Raw genomic sequence first — 24,513 nt, 5'->3', positions numbered from 1 at the left:
CACAACCCTTCGGTCACGAGCCCGGCATCCTACCACTAGACTACTGTGCCTCCATGCCAAGACCATGTACTAAGCATTCCTATGAAATTCCAATGAAATTCTGTCAACAGAACTGGAATTAAAGTTAAATATATAATTATCAAAATGTTGGCCATCTTGGATATCTGACCAACCCTAAAAAAAACCCACTTGGGTCAAGACTATTTACTTAACATTTATATGAAATTTCATACAAGTCCCTTCAGTAATATTTGCATTTAAATTCAAAATGGAAACCCTAAACACACGACTGACAACAACAGATCACAATGGGTCAACATCGCTTTCAGGCATTGTCAGCAGATTACACTAACTATAACAGAGCATTTTTTTTGAATACTTGCAGGACCTTGATTACTCTCAGGACCATGATAACTCTCAGGACCATGATAACTCTCAGGACTTTGATTACTCTCAGGACTTTGATAACTCTCAGGACCATGATAACTCTCGATGACCTTGATAACTCTCAGGACCTTGATTACTCTCAGGACCATGATAACTCTCAGGACTTTGATAACTCTCAGGACCTTAATTACTCTCAGGACCATGATAACTCTCAGGACCTTGATAACTCTCAGGACCTTAATTACTCTCAGGACCATGATAACTCTCAGGACTTTGATAACTCTCAGGACCTTAATTACTCTCAGGACCATGATAACTCTCAGGACTTTGATAACTCTCAGGACCTTAATTACTCTCAGGACCATGATAACTCTCAGGACTTTGATTACTCTCAGGACCTTAATTACTCTCAGGACCATGATAACTCTCAGGACTTTGATTACTCTCAGGACCATGATAACTCTCAGGACTTCGATAACTCTCAGGACCTTGATAACTCTCAGGACCTTGATTACTCTCAGGACCATGATAACTCTCAGGACCATGATAACTCTCAGGACCACGATAACTCTCAGGACCATGATAACTCTCAGGACCATGATTACTCTCAGGACCATGATTACTCTCAGGACCATGATTACTCTCAGGACCATGATAACTCTCAGGACTTTGATAACTCTCAGGACATTGATTACACTCAGGACATACTGATTATTCTCTGGACATATTGATTACTCTCAGGACTTGATTATTCTCAGAACTTTGATTACTCTCAGGAGATATTGATTACCCTAAGGACTTTGTTTACCCTCAGGACATATTGATTACTCTCAGGACTTTGTTTACCCTCAGGACATATTGATTACTCTCAGGAGATATCGATTACTCTCAGGAGATATTGATTACTCTCAGGAGATATTGATTACTCTCAGGAGATATTGATTACTCTCAGGAGATATTGATTACTCTTAGGAGATATTGATTACTTTCAGGACTCTGTTTACTCCTAGAACTTTGCTTACTCTCAGGACTTTACCTGTAAATGTTGCATGGCTTTGCCAGCTGCTTCCTTTGTTTTATAATTTATAAAAGCACAATATTTTTCTGGAAGACACCGTACACTAGTCACAGCTCCATACCTGTAATATAAAAATCACATACAAATCATTCCGTCTGTTTTCAGTCCCAATCTACAGCAAAAGATGTCACCAAAATCTCTACTCGGAGACGTGACAATCCACACATGATCATAACATCTACACACACATACAAATCATTCCGTCTGTTTTCAGTCCCAATCTACAGCAAAAGATGTCACCAAAATCTCTACTCGGAGACATGACAATCCACACATGATCATAACATCTACACACACATACCTATTTTGTGCACTAAACATATTTCTTCATGAAACAGGTATGAGCAGTACAACCTACACCAGCATACCTGTTCTGAACAGAACTGTACATAGACATATTAACCTCTACTTCACTGATATGATAACCATACCCAGGGGCAAGTCCCTTCATTTGTATGCTTTTAATTGATTCATCACTTCCTAAGGATGTTACCAGTGAAATCTTGTGGAATTCTGTCCCAGAAATTGTTTGAAGAGATTGTTAATGGGTGGAAGACAGACAGTGCAGTAAAACATCAGTTCACCTTTGTTCTGCGGAGGTTTCTAATAGTGTACCATTGATAAGTACCTACAAGTAAAACAACCTAACCATCCCTCTAAATCATAGTGTAGATGAGGCCCGACATTTATCAATCATCTGAACATGTGGACTGAAGAGGAATATATAGGTCAGGACTCAGACCCAGCACCTGCAGCATCACATATGCTCAGCATCCATAGATACACAAGCCATGTAAGTTTGGTTCAAGTAGGACATATATTGACTTGGTGACTGATGACCATAAACAATATTCTAAAACCAGGTCATTCAAACAAAATGCATAGGTCTCACCCAGCATATGATGCATCACATGAGCTCAGCATATTAGATACACAACTGTCATAAGACTAAACTCCAATCAGGGGTTTCATAAATCCCCCCTCCCCGATTCACACATATCTACAGAGTTTGAAGCTCGTTGACAGTGACCTCAATCTAGGGTCCCAAACCAGTGTTTCTGTGGTGTACCTAGGATAAACCATGCCAGTTTATTGGCTATCAGACATGAAGTTACCTGAAGACTGACTTCCACCAATTACAACCATAGTGCAGACAGGGACGGCAGACAATCATTCCAAATTTAGGAAGCAGAGCTCATGTCTTTGTTTTCCAACAATCTATTACTTTCTAATTATAATTCACAACAAAATAAGGAGCACCTAGAATGAATTTATTGAATTTCAATGGGTTAGGACATCCCCCTTATTTGCAAGACAGACAGGCTTTACCAAACCATAAGCCCTAAATGCATTGCAATATGGTCAAAAACAACACATTTGTCATCAATATATTAACAAGAATATCTTGCAAGTAACAAAATGGATTTGTCATTTCTTTCTCTCATTTCTCTAATATTATTTTTTACTTACTTTGAAAATATTCTAAAAAGTCTTTTGTCATCAACTTTGTCAGGAAGGACATTTCCAACCCACAGGGCCGTCAGTCCATCTGGATTGTGGTGACTGAAACACAAGGAAGTACTGACAAATCTACTATATCATTAAATTATCCATAATAATGTCCCTAAATCTTCAATCACAAAGAAAATATATACCATCTCAGTAATGGGGATTTTTTTTAAAGATTTCAGACATGATTTCAGAAAATCTTATATTTACTATTAAACTTTTCACAGATGAAAAAGAACAAAAGCTTTACATGTTTGTTAACATCCGGGCTATAAACTGTCCCCCTGGAGACTGTCAACACTTACTCCATCTTGGCGTCTGATTTTTTTGGTTGTGATGTTCTATTGTTTGTTATTGTAAAACCTTCATCGTCATCTGATACATAAACTTCTCCTCCTAAAACGTTTTCCGCTGAAAAAGTCGATAAAAAATGGCCATTTCAGTCAACATATTTGCGACATTGGGAAATAATGATTTTACATAGAATATGTTGGGTAATTTCAGGTTAAAATATTCAATCTTTCTGTGGTCTCTGTTGGTCAAACCTGCCTTAAGGCCACACAAAGAAAATGTCAATTGCTGTAAGTGGTTAGTTTCAGGTCCGCCTTATGTAAATTGCTATGTAAAAGCACTGAATTAGTGACCACCTGCCCAAAGAGTCCCAAAAAACCTAATCTGGATTGCAACACCTTACCAGCCAGGAAGAAGTTTAAATGAGGCTTCAGCTGGCTGATGATTTCTATTGTGAGGGTCTAGTATTAATACGCTCCTATAGTATAGCCACTGTGGCAGGTTACTACATGTTATTTTCTTTTCTTTCTTTGTATATATTTGTCTTACAAAGATCGTATTACCATATTTTTTGTTCCATTACATTCTTTGTATGGTATAAACTTCCATCAATGGAAATAAACCATAGCTGATAGTACAAGATTATAAAAGAAATTCAAGAAATTCAAGTCTAGTTCAAATGTCTGCTTTTTAACTCATTAATGGGAATGTTATTTAATACATCATTAAGGTCAACTTACACAAGCCTATCTCAACTATGCACTGGAAACATATTATCATCACAAATACTTAATCCTACTAACAAACAATCAATTTTACAGTACAAGCCACTCCGTGTATTTACAACTACCTGTAATAAAAACCCTTTGTGACAAAGAAAACACTCACCAACTCCAGCTAGTAGAGAATCTAATGCCGACTGTACTGTTCCATGCAGTTTGATGGCGGCCTCTGCTTGCTGTCGTGAAAACCCCATGTCCTGATAAAACGTAACATAAAACCCATCTCCTGTTAAAACATTAGTCAAAGTACAGTTATTTACAGTTGGACTCAACATAGGGACACATAACTCCTGTATATACTTGTAGATCTGAATATTACGGTAAGGGGTAAAACAATATACATCTGTAACGTTCCATGTACCACCCTTTAAACCCCTTGAATAACCAAGTGACATACTTAGAACCTTACAGATCTTTTCTGTTCTGGATTTTATACACTCCACAAGTCTTTGGTTTTGTTAGACAATGTCCACCACCAAGAAGGTGCTGTTTACAGTTCCCAGTGACCGATGCAATACTTCAGTGTAGTATAGAGAACTTCATGTCTCTGCCACGGTGGGGTAATACTCTGCCACAGTGGGGGAATACTCTGCCACGGTGGGGCAATACTCTGCCACGGTGGGGTAATACTCTGCCATGGTGGGGGAATACTCTGCCACGGTGGGGTAATACTCTGCCACAGTGGGGCAATACTCTGCCACGGTGGGGCAATACTCTGCCACGGTGGGGTAATACTCTGCCCCGGTGGGGAAATACTCTGCCATGGTGGGGGAATACTCTGCCACGGTGGGGGAATACTCTGCCATGGTGGGGGAATACTCTGCCACGGTGGGGGAATACTCTGGCACGGTGGGGTAATACTCTGCCACGGGGGGGCAATACTCTGCCACAGTGGGGGAATACTCTGCTACGGTGGGGCAATACTCTGCCACAGTGGGGTAATACTCTGCCCCAGTGGGGGAATACTCTGCCACGGTGGGGCAATACTCTGCCACGGTGGGGTAATACTCTGCCATGGTGGGGGAATACTCTGCCACGGTGGGGGAATACTCTGGCACGGTGGGGTAATACTCTGCCACGGTGGGGGAATACTCTGCCATGGTGGGGGAATACTCTGCCACGGTGGGGGAATACTCTGGCACGGTGGGGTAATACTCTGCCACGGTGGGGCAATCCTCTGCCACAGTGGGGTAATACTCTGCCACTGTGGGGTAATCCTCTGCCACTGTGGGGGAATACTCTGCCACGGTGGGGGAATACTCTGCCACGGTGGGGCAATACTCTGCCACAGTGGGGTAATACTCTGCCACAGCGGGGTAATATTCTGCCACAGTGGGGTAATACTCTGCCACGGTGGGGTAGTACTCTGCCACGGTGGGGCAATACTCTGTACGTGATGTTGTTTGAGGTAAACAGTGTCTGATAAAGGCACCCCATTTATCATTTACCTACACATGGCACCCTTCTTAGGTCCAATGCAGTACATCCTATCATAAACAGGTGTATACAATCCTAATAGGAGTATGCATCTCAATATAGATTGTATCACCACATACCTTATGCTACATAGCATTAGTATTGTTACACTTACAGTAATTTGATGGGTCCGCACCCTCAGCAGTTCCGTCACCGCATCTTCACAATTTTTGTCTAATTTTAAAACCTGTGTAAAAGCATCTTCTGCCTCGGAAAACATCTGCAAATACAACACGTAAATACAACAAATAAATTTGAATATCAGCTTCAGTCTGGGTAAACAGTTCATGAGTTGCTGACTGTGCTTATGGATTACATACAGTGTATATGTGCTTCATACAATACCCCGAGTAAGTCTGTTCCAAGTTACGAATTAGTTTAAACTGTGATTGATAGTTTCTCAAGTATTAATACCCCTTCCACTGTGTTGAGAGGATGATGCAACTAAGTAACAGTGTTTAAACAACAAGAGGCCCAATGGGCCTGCATCGCTCACCTGGTACAGATCTCACACTTGTAACCTTAAAAGTGATCTAAAATAAAGCTACAGGCAAAATATCAGTATTTATGATTAAAATTCATTCAAAAGACCCGTTAATTTTTTTTAAAACATTTCACCCCTGTGATTGAAAGTCAAACAAATTTGATAGCCTTTCATCTCAGGATGCAATTTGTAAAGTATCAACATCCTGGGACCCATGGTTATTCAGAAGAGGTCGTTTAAAGATTTTAAACAAATTTGACCCCTGTGACCTTGAATATAAGTCAAAGTCATTCACTTTAACAAACATAGTAGTCCTTGATCCCAGCATGCTACTGACTTAATATCAACATCCTGAGCCTTTTGGTTATTCAGAAGAGGTCGTTTAAATATTTTGAACATATTTGCTCCTTGTGACCTTGAATATGATTCAAGGTCATACATTTAAACAAACTTGGTAGCCCTTGATCCTAGTATGCTACTGACTAAATATCATCACCCTGGGCATTTTGGTTATTGAGAAGAAGTTGTTTAAAGTTTTTAACATATTGGACCCGTGACCTTGCATATGGGTGAAGGTCATTCATTTGAACAAACTTTATAGCCCTTCATCTCAGCATGCTATTGGCCAAATATCACCACCCTGGGCATTTTGGTTATTCAGAAGAAGTTGTTTAAAGGTTTTAACGTATTTGACCCCTGTGACCTTGAATATGGGTGAAGGTCATTCATTTGAACAAACTTGGTAGCGCTTCACCCAAGCATGCTACTGGCCAAATATCATCCCCTTGGGCAGTTTGGTTATCGAGAAGAAGATGTTTAAAGTTTTTAACATATTTGACCCCTGTGACCTTGAAAATGGGTGAAGGTCATTCATTTTAACAAACTTTGTAGCCCTTCATCCCAGTTTGCTTCTGGCCAAATATCGACACCCTAGGCCTTTCGGTTATTAAGAAGAAGTTGTTTAAAGTAAAATATTGACACCGGACGACGGACGGACGGACGACGCGCCACGGCATAAGTTCACATGGCACTTCGTGCCAGGTGAGCTAAAAAGCACTGATAACCTACAATGCACTAGAACTTTGTCTTTGGTGTGTGTTTCTGAAGCACGGGTAACGCATTATGTCTTTGCTATCTTGGCAGAACAGTCCAATAATTACAGGCTCTACTGGCATTTCACATAACTCCGCGATACGAATATAACACCAGAAACTGTATGTTAGCTATCTACACAAGTGTGTAATAATTACCAGAAAACTGACTGCTAGCTATTCTCACAAGTGTGTAATAATTACAAGAAAACTGACTGCTAGCTAATCTCACAAGTGTGTAATAATTACCAGAAAACTGACTGCTAGCTATTCTCACAAGTGTGTAATAATTACCAGAAAATGTATGTTAGCTATTCTCACAAGTGTGTAATAATTACAAGAAAACTGACTGCTACCTATTCTCACAAGTGTATATTACCAGAAAACTGACTGCTAGCTATTCTCACAAGTGTGTAATAATTACCAGAAAATGTATGTTAGCTGCTATTCTCACAAGTGTGTAATAATTACAAGAAAACTGGTACGTATTGCAGTAAATACAGGCTGAAATATGTAACTTACCCTTAGGCCAGCTAACGCCCGTCCTTTCCTAAAATAACCTTTTGGCCACTCTTTGGATAGGTGTATTGCTTTTTCAGCATCCTTTAATGCTCTGTAAGAAACATGGCGCGAGTTAGATAGCTACGGACACAGCTCTAGCTTGTTTTCACACAATCCTCACAGTTTCTGCCAAACTTTAAGGGACTAGTTGCAGTCACAAGGTAATTTAAACAAATATATACAAACAGCGCTATGAAAACTAACATTAAATGAAAGTTGTAGGGAGAGTAGATGAGGACAAACATTATTACAATGGTATAACAATAATCTTTATTTACCTACCGACAGTGACAATATTTACCTACCATGAGAGACCAAATCTAACAATACTTACCTATCATATTGCTGTTCTCTGTCATAACAGTAAGATCGGTTTCCAAAAAATCTGCCAACAAGCAAAGAACACTATGTCATGTTGGTTAAGGTATCTGCTCGGTCATCAGTAAAAATTGAGATGAGTAGACAAATTAGTTACTTCAACTTCTAGTAAACAGTGATAAGACATTATCTTAACTTCAAAATTGTCATCTAATTCTCAATCAGTGAAAAGAGATTGGTTTTTTGTAACAATATAAAATCTTGTATTGTGTTGAAATTACAGATTTGATTGTGAGATTTCTTTAAATATGCTTGAAAATCTGCAACATGTAAATAAAGATTTCAAGTCTTTATATAGGCATTATGAAAGCTAGATGGTATACAAACCTAAAATCGTTGGGGTCTAATTTGATGGCCTCGGAGAAGAGTTCTATAGCTGCATTGTAATGGCCTAGCTGTGCCATCTCATTTCCTTTAACTGTATAAAGTACAATCAAATATTAGTAGGTGCAACAGTCACATTTAACCAATTAATTTGCAAATAAATTCACACCCTTATTACCGATACTTCCATATTTCCACAACCCTGACTAACTGTGGAATGTAAGAACTTTAGAAAATGGTACTTACTTGCTAACTGTCGACTGCGTAATACTACAGGATCTAGGTCCTCCGCCTGCAATACAACAACAGTCATGGTATTTAAATCATAACATTGAAACTACAGCTATTCCAGTATATATCGTATGGAAAAGGTGGGATGCCACTTTTCTGAGACCCATCAACTTCAAAACAAGATAAAGCTTGGCCTGAATTACTCAGCAATTGTTTATATATATGTAATTAACAATTTAAACCATGCAACAATCAAACAAGGAAATATACCTTTAATATGCCAACTAGATTGAAAATTGCTGCAGAAATTGAAAACATTTCAGTCCTGAATAACTTTGATAAATTGACACCATTTTTTCAGCAAAGATACAATATGGTCGCATACAGATGGGTTCATCAAAGCGGGTCATAAGCGATGACCTCGAAAAATTTATAAACCAGGAGAACTTTGGAAAACCTCTTTACTCTACAGTAAGAGTGACCTTTAATTTGACCTTGCACTCTCAAATGCAATTACATACATCCTTATATCATGTGACAGACTGTTACACTGCATGGAGTTGAAGGACTCTGTGACTAGAGTACTGGAAATCTATTCAATAGCAAATGGCCTTGACTTTTGGCCTAAAATGCAATTTGCTAAAGCTCGGCAGACATGGGAATGGTGAGGTACATGGTTTCTGGGCATGTGATACAACGGCCGGCTCTTACATCATCTTCACTTCCTCCTTTCTTGTCTTTCTTTGACGAGTGTTCAGAACTTTGTGGTGCCCCAGATTTCTTTTTCTTATTGACGACTTTGGTAAAAAAAGCTGAATGAGGATCAAAACCCTACAAACAAATTGTTATGTTTACAAATCTTATTTCAAATGTTATCAACACCTTTAAAGAAAAATATCCTATCAGAACCTCAAAACAACGGTATGGTAATCAGTGTCTTTTATATTAGTTATCCTTATAGTTTTATTCGTTCAGAACCTTTCAAAATTCCTTCATTATTCATCTTACAAGAAATTGTTTCTGTTACTTTGATTTTGTAATCTGGTTTCAACAGAGATTTGCGTCATTTTTATTTTCAGTACACACAAGAGCATTACTGTTTTCACCATTGATATAATGTATGTATATATACCCCTTCCCAATCCCACAGGGTGATAATGTGGGACATTTATAACTGCCAACAGGATTGTAAGGAAGCAGTTATCAACATCCCTTATATATTTACCTATATTTCAAAATAAACACCTTCTTTCAAATATCAACCATTTAGACTGTTAACCATTTAAAACATCAAAGAAATTTTGACCCCCTTGGACTATGGATGCTACTATCAAAATTCGGTTGAAATCTGGTCAATAATTTGGGAGGACGTGTTTAATGCAAAAGTTGATTGAAAGACGACAGATAACGGAAAAAGCACAAGAAAAGCTCACAGTGTGTGCTAAAGGAATGACAAAGCACTTGCAAGTGCATGCTTTAAAATCTTGTTTGGATAATATATTTTAATTACAGCATAATACAACAGAATACTCACAGCTTCATCTGACGAAGAATCTGAATCCCTAAAATCAAGGAGGGATACCCAATGTTACATTAGTCTGTAGAGTGGTGATTCCTAAAATCTATTTATAGTTGGTTTTGACAAAGGCTGGTTGAAATATGATCTTGTACAAGAGATGATGTTTGTGAATAAATAATATGAAATTTCATAACAATAGGAAAATAAATGAAGACAATTCACCACAAAGATATAATTAACGTTCCTTCAAAGGTACTAGCTAGTCAATATCTAATCCTTATACATCTATTTCAGCATTTAGCTATACATTGATTTTGTTTACTTATTGTTGACCTTAATACAAATATTCCCTAATACTTCCGATATTGAAGCTTCGAAATGACTCTGATCCAGTTGTGTTCATAGCCCGTTTCTTTGTGTAATGCTCAAAGAGGAACTTGCAGTACAAATGTAAATACATATCAGTGTATATATGGTATACTTCTGTAAATACATATCTATGTCAGCCAGTATTTAGCCCGATACATCTATAAAGTTTCGTACATAAACCGTTCAATCACTAAGTGGCCAAGACATGATCTTTGACAGCCATATACATATACCAGCTATACTTGGTCGACACTGTATGACACTGAAATACCAACTCACCAGAGATATTCTCATATACAACTTCCAACTCACCAGAGATATTCTCATATTCAACTTCCAACTCACCAGAGATATTCTCATATACTACTTCCAACTCACCAGAGATATTCTCATATACAACTACCATCTCACCAGAGATATTCTCATATACAACTTCAATCTCACCAGAGATATTCTCATATACAACTTCCATCTCACCAGAGATATTCTCATATACAACTTCAATCTCACCAGAGATATTCTCATATACAACTTCCAACTCTCCAGAGATATTCTCATATACAACTTCCAACTCACTAGAGATATTCTCATATACAACTTCCACCTCACCAGAGATATTCTCATATACAACTTCCATCTAACCAGAGATATTCTCATATACAACTTCCATCTCACCAGAGATATTCTCATATACAACTTCCATGTCACCAGAGATATTCTCATATACAACTTCCAACTCACTAGAGATATTCTCATATACAACTTCCACCTCACCAGAGATATTCTCATATACAACTTCCATGTCACCAGAGATATTCTCATATACAACTTCCAACTAACCAGAGATATTCTCATATACAACTTCCAACTCACCACAGATATTCTCATATACAACTTCCACCTCACCAGAGATATTCTCATATACAACTTCCAACTCTCCAGAGATATTCTCATATACAACTTCCAACTCACTAGAGATATTCTCATATACAACTTCCACCTCACCAGAGATATTCTCATATACAACTTCCAACTCACTAGAGATATTCTCATATACAACTTCCACCTCACCAGAGATATTCTCATATACAACTTCCATGTCACCAGAGATATTCTCATATACAACTTCCAACTCTCCAGAGATATTCTCATATACAACTTCCAACTCACCAGAGATATTCTCATATACAACTTCCATCTCACCAGAGATATTCTCATATACAACTTCCATCAAAATCCATTAAGAATTAAGTCACTAAAACAATGACACTCAATTGACAACCTTCTATAAATAGTAGTTGACTTCGGCCTTGACTTTGATACTATACTATCTGGTATCAAACACAAACCAATCCATGATTGTTTTACACTTGACCTTTGTATTAAATTTGATTAAAATCTGTTGAGTGAAGTCGTTAGACTGATGACATTAATCAAGTTGGCCAAAGTAATATACTGGTGTATAATATGTGGTATACTTCTGTCAATAAATACTGACTTTCACTAGAGTGACCACTGACCATAACAATAAATTATGTTGTTTTTTATCAGAAGCTACAGAAAACGTGTACATAATTTTGAAATATACCTTGTAATTTTTTTTCCTTTACTCTTTTCAGAATTTTCTGATTCTTTTGACTTTGGTTTAATTTTTTTGTCCTCCTGAAACAGAAAAACAAATCTCTGATGCATAATTCAATGAATTCCCACAGAACTAGACTTTCACCAATTCAAAATTCAATCTCATTCAATCATAAGCTTTGAAGGGTCCTCTATCAGTCAGTCCTGGACAAGAGGGATGAAGATTTGTGCCAGCCCCTGTCAACTGTGGACCTTGAAATGGATTTACGGGGCCACTGTTAATACCCAGTAAGGGGAGGGTTTCTGTCACTACTTAGCCAGGATGTAGATTTGTTGAGTGACAGTATGTTTAGATACCCCCACCCCTACTTTGTTTTTGTACATAAGGAGTAATTACAGCTAAAAAGGTTGGTCACCAAGGACAGAAAAACCAGGAACTGTGCCCCAAATCAAGGACAGATTCAGACAGGTGGATACTATATCAACATAAATACTATGGAGTAGATACCTTCCCTTTTTCAAGTGGGGAAACAACAATTGGCAATACCTCTATTACATGGTTATCTCCCTTTTCCTGACGTTTCCGCTCCCTTCTTCTCTGAAAGTTAAAGAGAAAATGTATCAGCATTATGTAATAATGATCAAGTTACTTGTTAATTATTCACCCATCAGTATAATTATTGCCTAGTCTTTTTTTATTACTTTTCGTTTGTAGATTTTTTTTAAACTTTGTTACTCTGTAAAGTTATGACATCCAGGTAAATAATTAAACTGAATAAATAATGATGCCGAAGTTAATAGTTAAACACACATAGAAAACCTTAATCTAATAAATACAAGAAACTGTTATTTGATATGTACTGGTAAGTATAACACGTCAGGAAAACGAAACTATTTGATGGGCATTCAGAATCAGTCTTTACCTTTTTCTTTGCTTTTCTTTTTTCTGCTTTTTTCTTTTCTTTCTCCTCTTCAGTAATTAATTCTTCTGCATTTTTATTTATTTCCTGAAATAAATATGTGTTCATTTAATATGTAGTTAAATTATTTAGATTTTATTTTTAACTTTCACAAGCATATGATAGCTAATAGATTTGATTCTCTTACAGATGTATATACATTATATATAAAACTAATCGCATATTGATTGTTTTCCATCTGTTATTTTAAAAGATTTGAATATTCCTGAATTTCTTCCTTTTTCCTAGTAATACCCTAGAGTTAGTTGCCGAATGGCCTGAAAAGTCTGTGATATACAGATGTATGTGCTTTAAATACTGGCACCATTAAACTCACCTCTGCTGTTAGATGCTTGTTACTGAACTCAGATGCTGTAAAGACAAAAGATGAATTTACTTTTGAAACATTTCAGATATACACTGAAACTTTAGATGAATGACTAGAAATCTGTCTATGAACCTAAGATGGTACACTGTCCTTTAATTTTTTGATTTTTTTTTTCAATTTCTAAATACTATTTAGCATTGTTGTCCCCTATCATCTGCCATGATCAACAACTAGTTTCAGCAGCTTACCTGTTTTGGCTTTTTTCATTTCTTGTTTCAACTTAAATTTATCTGGGAATAAGTTTGAATACTGTATATCATCATCAAAGTCTTCATCATCTTCACTGTCTGAGGTGTCGTATCCAGACCCATTATTATAGGAATCTGAAGGAGAACAACACATCCAACCCATTTACAAAATATTGGCACTAGTACATGCTCTGTAATATATAAAGTTAAAATCAAGATTTATCCTTTATTTCCACTTTGGGTCTTACCATCTGTCCTTATTTGGACAAACTCTCCATTTATGAAATATTCAATTTTCTTGGCCACAGGATGCTTCATACCAAACTAGGATAAAATCCCTTCATCCATAAGATTTACCCCAGTCACCATCAAGGGTCTCAGTCCCCAGGATGTCCACATCTTTCATATGAAAATGTAAGAGCCAGGTGAGCTAAGATGTATCCTTTTTACAGAGTTGAAAATAATTTAAGGACAATTAATGTAATGGGCTGGAAGGATTTAGGCAACAATGACCAAGGAGAAAATGAAATAATCACTTTGTAACAAAAATCCTGTACATCAAAGTTCTGGGTTTGTTTAAGGACAAGGTTTTTTTTAAGAAGGAGAAAAAAAGAGTACAACACACTAAAGAGGGAAAATTGGGATGAACAAAAATGGACTTTGTAAAATATATATTGTTGATAGTTATATAGTCAGATCAGGTTAGCAATGATGTCAACATTAGTTTTATACTTACTACCGACAGATCTTGGGAAAAAAACTTCTTTAAACAGAGCCAGCATCTGATCCTAAAATAACAAGAAAGTATCATATGATTGTGACATACATTTTTTTCATTATGCATCAACCGATAGTTATCCAATGACTTTGTAGATGAAATGATGGACAGATGAAAAGATTGATAATCTCAATACGACAGGTAATTCTGAAATATTTAAAATTCTATGTATTTTATATGTAAATGCTGCAAGGAAAGGTGCTAATAAATCATTGGCTTTATCTATATCTGTTGCCTACATCTGAGAGGCGTCCAAGTTAACCAAAATGATGATTAACAACAGTTCAGTATCCCCGATTCAATTAGTGGCTCATGATTTCCACAATTCTGCTATAATCTTATAATACTGTCAGATTTAGTTACACACATTGACACAGACGAACCTTTATCCAATAACAAAAACTAAGTTTTTTTTTGTCTTGACATAAAAGACATAGAAATGTTGACGAAAACAAGTATGGGACTTCTAGTTTAGCTAACTTCATTTTTTATGCCTGATAAAAAGATCACTCAATGTATTATAAAATTTGACTGTTTCTCCTAAATATAGAAATCAGAGTTAAGAATTTGATGGTGTAATTAATAAACCAACTAATAACTAAAACTGAAGCACAAAAACCGAACCGAATACTGACTGAACATTACTTTTCTTATAAATTTGTTAAAATGAACAGATAGGTAATAGGCAATGGGATATCTTTTTGATCAACTTACCATGGAGGTGGGCATGTGGTCCTCATCCTCGCCTAATAATCTCTTGTATGCTTTACTTATACTTTTGAAATTCTGAAAAGATGTTTTCAAAATATTACATACGTTTTTCTGTTATATCAAAAACATTTATTCAATTTGTGTTTGATACAACATGCTATTTTCTAAATTAGAAGACTGTTGACAAAAGATCCTTCCACCATTTATGACTTAAGTGCATCACTGTATTCAAAATAGTCAGCTAAGTGGCCTTGTAACCTAAGAGCATGCCTTCTAAATTCACATACTTCCTTGAAATTTGTGCAATTGTTTGCAAGGGATCAATGAAGCAATAATAAGGAAATGAAATACTAACCAGACGATATCAATAACATGTAAAAGTCAGTCATTATCATAAGTTAACACTTTTGTTGTGTATTATACCAATTACAAACATCAATGTGCAGGTAAACTTCAACATATTTTAATAACTCTAGAATCTAAATGGAAATTCAGTAGTTTCATTACATCAATCTGTTTTTCAATATTGATTACTCATCATGAGTGGTACATGTGTAGTTATCTCCCTATCTTTAAACTGGTGATAGACATTAATCCTATATTCATCATGACATGTGACCCATGTTCACCACATCACATGACTTACTGTGTTTACCACATCACATGACTTACGTTATATTCATCATGACATGTGACCTTTGTTCACCACATCACATGACTTACTGTGTTTACCACATCACATGACTTACTTTATATTCATCATGACATGTGACCTTTGTTCACCACATCACATGACTTCCTGTGTTCACCACATCACATGACTTACTTCATATTCATCATGACATGTGACCTTTGTACACCACATCACATGACTTCCTGTATTCACCACATCACATGACTTACTTTTACAGCCTCGGTTGAACTGCTCCCACTGTGTTTATCTGGATGCCATTTTAAAGCCAATCTCTTATAACTGGTTCTAACTGAGTCTTGATCAGCACCTGTAGAGATAAAATTCATAACTAATTTTAAATATAAGTTGCAGTGTAGCATTGTTTCAGCAATCCTGTGTAGATAAGCACCTATTTTTGTCTAATTAAAGATTGATTAATTAATATAAACCCTATTCTATTAAATAGTACAAATTAAATATAATACAGTGTATCTTTTTATTAACGCATCACTCTGTAAAACTTAATAATAATGACTAACAAATTAAGATCTAGTTAGATTGACTTATGTTATCATATATCTATATTTGGAATGGCTGTTTTGAAGATGTAATCTCCAAACAAGAAAAATGAATGGTCACTCATGAATGCTCAACACAGGTCATGTTGGAATAACTCCCTTAATTCTAAGCGAGAAGTAGGGTGATCTTTTGATGATGTTTTTTTGGGAGGTCACAATACCTATTGTATTTTTTGGATTTTGACGTTTTCCGAATTAAGTCTACACATATCCGTTAAAACATGGTGAGTGATCACAGCTCCAGCTCGGCATGAAATTTGTGGAACTTTAAAGTCATGCCCATTTTGGACCAAGTCTATTTCTAGTTGTATTATTGCCATTAAGAATTTGCAACATATCTTTTCTCTTTGCTTCTACTGTTACTGTATGTATGTGTATATCATGATACGTATCTTGAAGCCTCAACTTTAGAGGTGAAACTAGTCGGCCAAATAAACTTTAAAACCCACTTATTGGCGACACTTGAGTTTGTTGTGATATCCATTTTCTTTATATGTGCCTATATTCTGTAATCGCCCTGCATACCGTTTGGTATTCGTACTCAAAGTGAAGCCCATCACTGATCAACCCACAAACCTACACCCGACGTTGGCTCTGTTACCTTACTTTATTGACTGTATTAAATTGTATATCTATGTACTGTAAAGCGCTTTAGAGTAGCTTATGTTAGCTAGATAGGGCGCTATATAAAATGTTGTATATTTATTTTATTTTATTTATAGAGTCAACAGATACAATATATATTCATTCAAAATTATCTGCTGTTGATACTTGTGAGTATGTGTAAACAGTTCTGTATAATAATCTGTTCTGTTTTATACAGGGGTGTCAGGGCTAGTGAAACTGTTCTGATGCTCAAGCACAGATTCTTCGCTCAATATGACTATGCCAGTAAAAAGGTCAATTGCAAACATTTTAAACATATATATCGGCAATGGCCGGGTGGTTATGGCGTCTGACCGTCTAGATCGCTATAGCCTTCCACCACTGAGTTGTGGGTTCAGGTCTTTGTGGGGCAGTCGCCAGGTACTGGCTGCAGGTCGGTGTTTTTTCTCTGGGAACTCGGACTTTCCCCCACCACCAAAATATGGCATGACCATAACTGGTAATAGGACATAAAACCTAAACATACCAAAATTGAAGTCTACAAAATTCATTTTTATCACTTTTGAAATGTGATTTTTCTCTAGTTTATCAGCAGAACAAGAAATTGTTTTAGAGCACAAAATCTGGTTTCAGCATACAAGAATGAATTCAAGATAACCAAACATCTTCAGATATCGCTATAATTTTTGGAGTCAGGGGGTGTTGATTTTATGTGAAGGCATGAACTAAATGGGACAAGAATAGCTCTCAGTCAGTGAACTTCACTGTTCAGTGAACAAATGCAAAAGAGACATTTTCTGGAATCTTCAATGTATTCAACTGCCAATCTGTGCTACTGGTTGTCAGGTTCCCAATAACAAAAAATGATCAGTTATGAACTTCAATGAGGCGACTAACATCAACTGGAGGCATTAACAGCATGATATTAACTGCCAAGTAGCAAATTGAATCCATAACTGAATAACAAAATTACAATAAACTGTCGCCAGTGTCGGCGGTAGAGAAAATACATTGTATGTCATGATCAGTTTTCCGAGAATAGAACATTTGATTATAACATCATTGAACATATATAGGGCACTCGCAAGTTCCAAAACTGTCCTATTTTGAAAAAAATCGTGTATATTAAAATGAAAATTCGAAGGTATCAATTCAGTATTGACACTAAACAGTAAATACGAACAGGTCGCAGAATGTCAAGATCCGGTGAAGGTTTAAATAAGCTACTGTATAAAGCGAGAGGGAGGTTAGGGCCGAATTATATACGTTTCAAATGATCGTAGCGGTTTCTATTCAATCACAAGTACATATAAAACGAAGAACATCGTAATAAATTATAGAAACATGGATAATATCAAATACATTTTCACTTTTGGACACTTCGCCGACTGTTTGGACACATGTCATATTATATTTCCACGTCAAAACTAGAACAGTCAAAAATAATCTTTGAGCTAAATGACATACCAACGGGTAATTCTAATATATCGTACGCTTCTTCTCTTGATAAAGCCATTACGGATTAGAGTCACTATTGTATATTATTGGAAATCATGAAGTATTCGGTCTTTTTCTGATCGACGATTTCGTGGACACTTGTCTATCAACTAGCCGCCATTTTTCTTGCAAGCATGTGAAGGATCACGTGATATATAGCGTTATTATTCGATACATTGCGAGATAAAAACATAGCAAATGTGGGTGTGTCTCTGAGAGGGTTTTATCATATATTTTTTTTAAACAATTGCTTGTAACAAGCAACCAAGTTACAAAGACCTTTCCATGCTGCATTCCAAACAACAATAGTTATCATAATTAATTATACTCTGTAGTTATACCATGTCTATTTATACGTCATGCTCATCACACATGTACACGCTAAGACTAACAATTAATTGGAAATTGCAATTCTGTGCCAGGAATCTATAATGACATTTTATACAGATAAACCATGTTTAGCATTTACTTCATTGAAACATAACCATACACTTATTTTTTTGGACTCTAAGAATGGTCAAATGTATACCCATGCAGGTATATATGGAAGAATTTCCAATACCAGGCAATATAGCTAGGTTACTGAAATAACACTTCTAACAAGTCTAGTTTGTTTAACTTGATATAACTCTTCAAGCTATTCTCGAAATATAATAATTGTTTTCTACATATAGGCCTATACAATTTAGTAATGTACAGTGTTGATTGTATTGTGATGAAAATTAATAATGATGTTAACATGTATACAATTGTTATTATTAATGTGTTATAACTTAATATTACTCATTTGATATGTAAAGGTTATTGCATGGTTTTCCAGTAACAAGGGATTTATTACACCCGAGCGAAGCGAGGGTGTAATAAGTCCCGAGTGACGAGAAATCATGCAATAACTGGCTTACTGCATGCTTCCCAACTCGAACAAAACAGAAAAGTTGAGTAAAAAATGTTCACCTGGACAATCTTTTTACCTACCCTACACTGTAGATAATTTACATGTACCTATGTGAGTGAGTACTAATCATAACCAGGTAAGGTTCTCAATAGCCCAGTCTGAGTGTATCCTTCATAATGGATACAAGTGTTTTTGGATTACTATCCAGGTCCAGTATCAGGGAAGGTAAGGAGTGTCTGTTCAAAATACGGGAAACAATGTTGAATTTCTGACTACATTTTCAGTTTAATTTTCAAGATGTGGCAAAGGTACAGGATATTGAAACCATTTTCATATATACAATGTAAGGGTTTATCAATCCCTAAGGAATTCCAGTTCTTTCAATGAATGGTATATTTGAATGTGCAATTTTGTATAAAGGAACAGCTCCTTAAGATTATAAACTTTTCCGGGAAATGCTTATCCTCTCACGTGATAAGGAAATCTGTTTGTGTTTTTCAATCATGAAATTACCATTTTTAACTTTCATTTTTTCCCCTTATTTGAAATGTGTCAACTAAGTTTATCCTCTACTGTATTGACTTCATCGTTACTCACTGATTGATTATCTCCCCTTTCTTACAGCATTTGTGGCCACAGTCCACTGGGCACACCCCCTTTCATGGTCATGTAATCATGATTGGCCTTGAAAGGGGATTATGTGTGCAGTGGACTGTGGTAGCAAGTGATTTATTGCCCACACTTTTCCATTGTGAGAGGTGGGAAGTATGCAGTAATGTGATATCCACACTGAATACCCAGTGTTACCTGTACATGGGTACTCAGGTGAATAGGGCACCTGCCTAGGTGTGTGTAGTCATGCGCGAGTGGGCATGCCCTTTGACACAAGCCCAAATAATGGTACATTCATATTGTATGTCACTGCAGTTTTAGCTAACAGTGACCATTGGTTGAAGTCCTAGAAGGCCACCAACCAGAACCCTAAATTAGGATGTGGTTGACTTGTATAAGTCTACATGTACAGGTGTACCAAGTAGCTCTGATAGAGGGTTCATCTGGTACTTGGTATGTAGCTACCAGGTGTCAGCACAAAGTGGTACCAAGTTCTCAACAGTGTCGTCTGGTTAATTGGTGGCAGGCCTAGGCCTACACCATGGTCACTGGTGATTTACCAATATAATTTAATTTACTTACATGATTTAAATATGCCAACCTAGAAATAATAATAAAAGATCAATTTGAGACAATTAATTGTTTTCTTGTTCTTGAATAGACCATCACGGACCTATTGAAGTGTGTGACAACCAGAAAACGTTACATTGGCGCCCAACGTGTAACGTTTTTTTGTTCTTGAGCAGACCATCACTGACCTATTGAAGTATGTGACGACCAGAAAACTTGACAGTATTTACAGCTGAGTAGACTAGAACAAGCGGAGTAAAGTATCTTGCTCAGAGATGCAATACAGTGCCATGCCGTGACTCGAACCCGCAATTGGTCTCAGGTAAAAAAAACACATACCAATCGCTAGGCTGATACCTGTCCTTTGAAGATTACAAAGGAGAGACGCCCGACTTCAAAGCCTGTCAATTTTTACCGTTACGTGACCCTGTCAATTTTTACCGTTACGTGACCGCAAGATTATTTTGATGTACATCAAAGGATCGAACTTGTCTTCTTGTCTCATCAACAAAGTGGCGCGACATATTCCAGGCGTGTAGAGAGCAAAAGTGAGCGTAACCCCTGGATATCGAGGATGGAGCCCGGCGTCCTACCACTAGACTACCGTGCCTCTTATATATAGGAGTAAGAATTGGTCTAGGGTGGATGTTGCGGTATCTGTGCTGTATGTGGTATTATAAATGATACCGTTGGAAGCACGGTTTGTAGTGGTACAAACATAACAGAATACATCTCCAGGACACACGGAGGCATACACACATAGGGATATATTAGGAAGGTGGCATATGACTAGTAGTTAGCGCATGTAAGGCAGCTCATGCAAATTCCTTAAAATTGTATTGATTAATGTATAATCTAATTGTATTGATTGTAATATGTATATATATATATGTACTGTAAAGCGTTTTTAGTGGCTTATTCTAGTTAGATAGGGCGCTATATCAAATGTTGTATATTATTAATAATAATTTTGAATATCTTAAGTCGGAAATCAATATAAATATGAAAATAACAAAATGTTTCAAAGAGAACATGTTTAAATGCAAATGACTTTAAAGCAATAACAGAAGATCAACGCACAAAGCTCAGAAATTATATTCGTGGTACAGCGACTTGATTTCCTCATCGGCTGTATAACCTTTTGACAACGTTTGTAATTCTACCAATATATTGTCGATGCCACTCTCAGCTGATGACTTGCACTGGACAGAGTACTCGGAAATGAAGTTATATGATTTGTACTGTATATAGATGGAATGCGCGAAACCTGCCATTCATTTTGTGAGAAGATATTCACAAGTCTTTGACAGTCTCTTGGTACAATTATTGTATATGTGTCGAGTTTAAAACAGAGTTAATCACATACCCACATCTTCTTTTGGATAACATAAGTACCATATTACATTACAAATATAGTTACGTAATCGAGAAACTGAAATAGTTGTTGAAAAAACAATAACCTGGAATAGATTATGTAGTAAGTAAATTACAAGCCAAACCCATGGTCACAAATCTTGTTGCTATATGGTTTATAAATGTGCTTGCCGCTTTCGATTCCCAAAGTAGGCATGCCCTAAAACTACAGGTAATGGGTTACCAAGTCTGCTAACACGAGGCAAGTGTTCGTTTTACATAGGACACATACAGGAAAGAATGATATCGGAAATTATTATAAATCGGAAATTTGAAGACACCGGCGGGCACAGTTGGATATTCAGATGATCTGTAAATCCGAGGGTGAAGCGTAATGCAGAAAGAATGCCAAACAATGAAGATTTTGATCTGTCACGTGTTTCACCATGATTTCACGAAATATCTCCTTATCCAGTATATCATGTTTGCCACAGTTTTCCGGTCCAACTTGACTATTGTTTCAAGATTTTCTTGTCCAAAACGTTATATTGATCTGGCTTATTGTTTTTGAGAAGATCTTCTGAAATAAACCCAACATGAAAATTTCATACGTGAGTGGTCAATCGGGAAATTTATTACTTAGTCAAGTTGGACTATTTCCAGGATGTAGTGAAAGGGGAAAACAAATCGCTTTTGAGTTTATTCAACTCAAGCGGGGGGATATATATACATCAAATAGCCGCATGCATTTAAAACCCCGTGATTTTAATTGTATAGGTATTACCTCTATTTGCTTGTAATAAAAATCATCTAAAACGTTTAAAAAATGAGAAGGTTTTTTTACCTGATACCTATCAAACAACTATCTTCGTGCCATCAATTTTGCTATGACATATTCCAGGGGTGCAGAGAGCAAAAGTGAGTGTTACCCCTGGATATCGAGGATGGACGGTCTCATACCATATAGTTGATACGGTCTGCCATAAGGATTACGCTCACTTTGCTCCCTGCACAGCGAAATTAAGCAACGTCTAAATGACCTAAGCTCTTTACCGACACCCTTTATGCTGTATCTCCCGTATAAGCATCAAGCAAAAGCAAAAGTGATCATTGACTGTTCAGGAAGGACCATTTACAATAAACTTTTGACAGTATATGCCCTGTTCTATTTTAAGAAACGGCAACGTTGACCTTCGAAATTTTTCAAAGCCCTATTCGTTTCATATAGAGTAAAAGTGGAAAATGAACTTTGCGTTGCGCACATTTTGTTATCTTTACTCAAAAGAGTAACATATGTAGGATAATACTAGTAAACCGAAAGGGTTCTATTTACTACTAACTCGTTTTGAAAACAGAAGTGTTCATTCCCAACAGGTCATTGTCAGTAAAACAGATACTTGATCTACATATTTACCATAATCGCGATTTTTAGATAGACTGTATCATAAAAACAGACAATTCTGCGACAAATGCTATACAATTTTTTTTCTGATCGTATATGAAAATAGGCATTTTGTCTCGAGCGGAAATCTTTTAGAACCAATGCATTCAAAAACAATATTTATACTTCAAACTTTTAAACAGTATTAATAGGTTTAGTTTTAGAAAAGTATTTTTTCATCGACTAATGCATATCTACAGTACAAAACATTCGTTCTTCAGCACCACAACAAAGATACTCCCTCGCCTGTATCTCTTTAAAATTGAGGATCATATTGTAACGTATAATGTTATCTTGTCAGCCAGAAATACAAATCAAATTTTACAGTATATTCAATTGAAATGATATGTTATTTGTACTTAACTACTATTAATTTGATCTTTATTTGTGAAGAAAAAATCATTAGGGTATGTTGCATTAAACAAGAAGTCCAGAGTGCCTGTATCGATCACCTGAATATTTAAGCAGCCATAGCAAAATATTCTCATTAGATATTTTATTGCACTACAAATATTTCCATCGCAAACTTTGTCGGCTCTATCTGTTGAAACTACCAGCCAAAACATATTGCAAGATTCTATGCTTTTTTGTTTTTATTCAGAAGTTGTTTGACATATTTTCCCCTGTGACCTTGTAGGTAGGTCAATGTAATTTTCCTTCTCAAACTTTGTTAGCTCTATCTCAAAAAGCTACCAGCCAAATCTTATGAATCCATTCCTTTTGGTTCTTCAGAACAAATTGTTTGAAATGTTGTTGACCTCTGTGACCTTTAAAGTAGGTTGAGGTCATTTCCATTTGCAATCTTTTGTGAGATCTATCCCAGGAAGCCACCAGCCAAATATTATAATTTTATGCCTTTCGATTATTCAGAAGAAGTCATTTGATGTTTTTGACATATTTCACACCTGTGACCTTGAAAGTAGGTCAAGGTCATTTTCATTCTCAAACTTTGTCGGGCTCTATCTCAGGAAGCCACCAGCCAAATATGAAGATTCTATACCTTTTAGTTCTTTAAGAGAATTCGTTTGAAGCGTTTGGCATTTTTGACCACTGTGACCTTGAAAGTAGGTCAAAGTCATTTTCATTCTCAAACTTTGTCGGGCTCTATCCCAGGAAGCCACCAGCCAAATATAAAGAATCTAAACCTTTCATTTCTTCAGAAGAAGTTGTATGAAAAGTTTGACACATTTGACCACTGTGACC

The 24,513-nt window shown here is 36.4% G+C and overlaps 1 protein-coding gene across 2 annotated transcripts in view; it reads right to left on the bottom strand.

The window, feature by feature from the left end:
- LOC110455390 overlaps window positions 1-18,576 on the bottom strand; it is a 31,150-nt gene extending 12,574 nt beyond the window's left edge. For both annotated transcript variants that reach the window (XR_002463440.1, XM_021505499.1), the window contains exons 1-20: window positions 18,410-18,576; window positions 15,989-16,086; window positions 15,089-15,160; window positions 14,333-14,384; window positions 13,597-13,731; window positions 13,358-13,392; window positions 12,985-13,068; window positions 12,609-12,659; window positions 12,069-12,142; window positions 10,127-10,154; window positions 9,304-9,423; window positions 8,608-8,653; window positions 8,365-8,455; window positions 7,994-8,044; window positions 7,621-7,711; window positions 5,639-5,743; window positions 4,154-4,244; window positions 3,280-3,385; window positions 2,936-3,028; window positions 1,424-1,526 (exon numbers count right to left, since the gene is read on the bottom strand). Coding sequence is in view for 1 of the 2 variants with exons in the window: in XM_021505499.1 (XP_021361174.1) it covers window positions 1,424-1,526; window positions 2,936-3,028; window positions 3,280-3,385; window positions 4,154-4,244; window positions 5,639-5,743; window positions 7,621-7,711; window positions 7,994-8,044; window positions 8,365-8,455; window positions 8,608-8,653; window positions 9,304-9,423; window positions 10,127-10,154; window positions 12,069-12,142; window positions 12,609-12,659; window positions 12,985-13,068; window positions 13,358-13,392; window positions 13,597-13,731; window positions 14,333-14,384; window positions 15,089-15,160; window positions 15,989-16,086; window positions 18,410-18,458 (1,575 nt within the window). In the remaining variant the exon portion in view is untranslated. The remainder of the gene's footprint in view (window positions 1-1,423; window positions 1,527-2,935; window positions 3,029-3,279; window positions 3,386-4,153; window positions 4,245-5,638; window positions 5,744-7,620; window positions 7,712-7,993; window positions 8,045-8,364; window positions 8,456-8,607; window positions 8,654-9,303; window positions 9,424-10,126; window positions 10,155-12,068; window positions 12,143-12,608; window positions 12,660-12,984; window positions 13,069-13,357; window positions 13,393-13,596; window positions 13,732-14,332; window positions 14,385-15,088; window positions 15,161-15,988; window positions 16,087-18,409) is intronic.
- Between the last annotated feature and the right edge of the window lie 5,937 nt (window positions 18,577-24,513).

Source organism: Mizuhopecten yessoensis, unplaced genomic scaffold, assembly GCF_002113885.1.
Source record: "Mizuhopecten yessoensis strain PY_sf001 unplaced genomic scaffold, ASM211388v2 scaffold8213, whole genome shotgun sequence".
In the NCBI taxonomy this organism is placed as follows: Eukaryota; Metazoa; Mollusca; class Bivalvia; order Pectinida; family Pectinidae; genus Mizuhopecten; species Mizuhopecten yessoensis.
The sequence above is the reverse complement of the archived record's forward strand: the minus strand, read 5'-3'. Positions and strand labels throughout refer to the sequence as shown.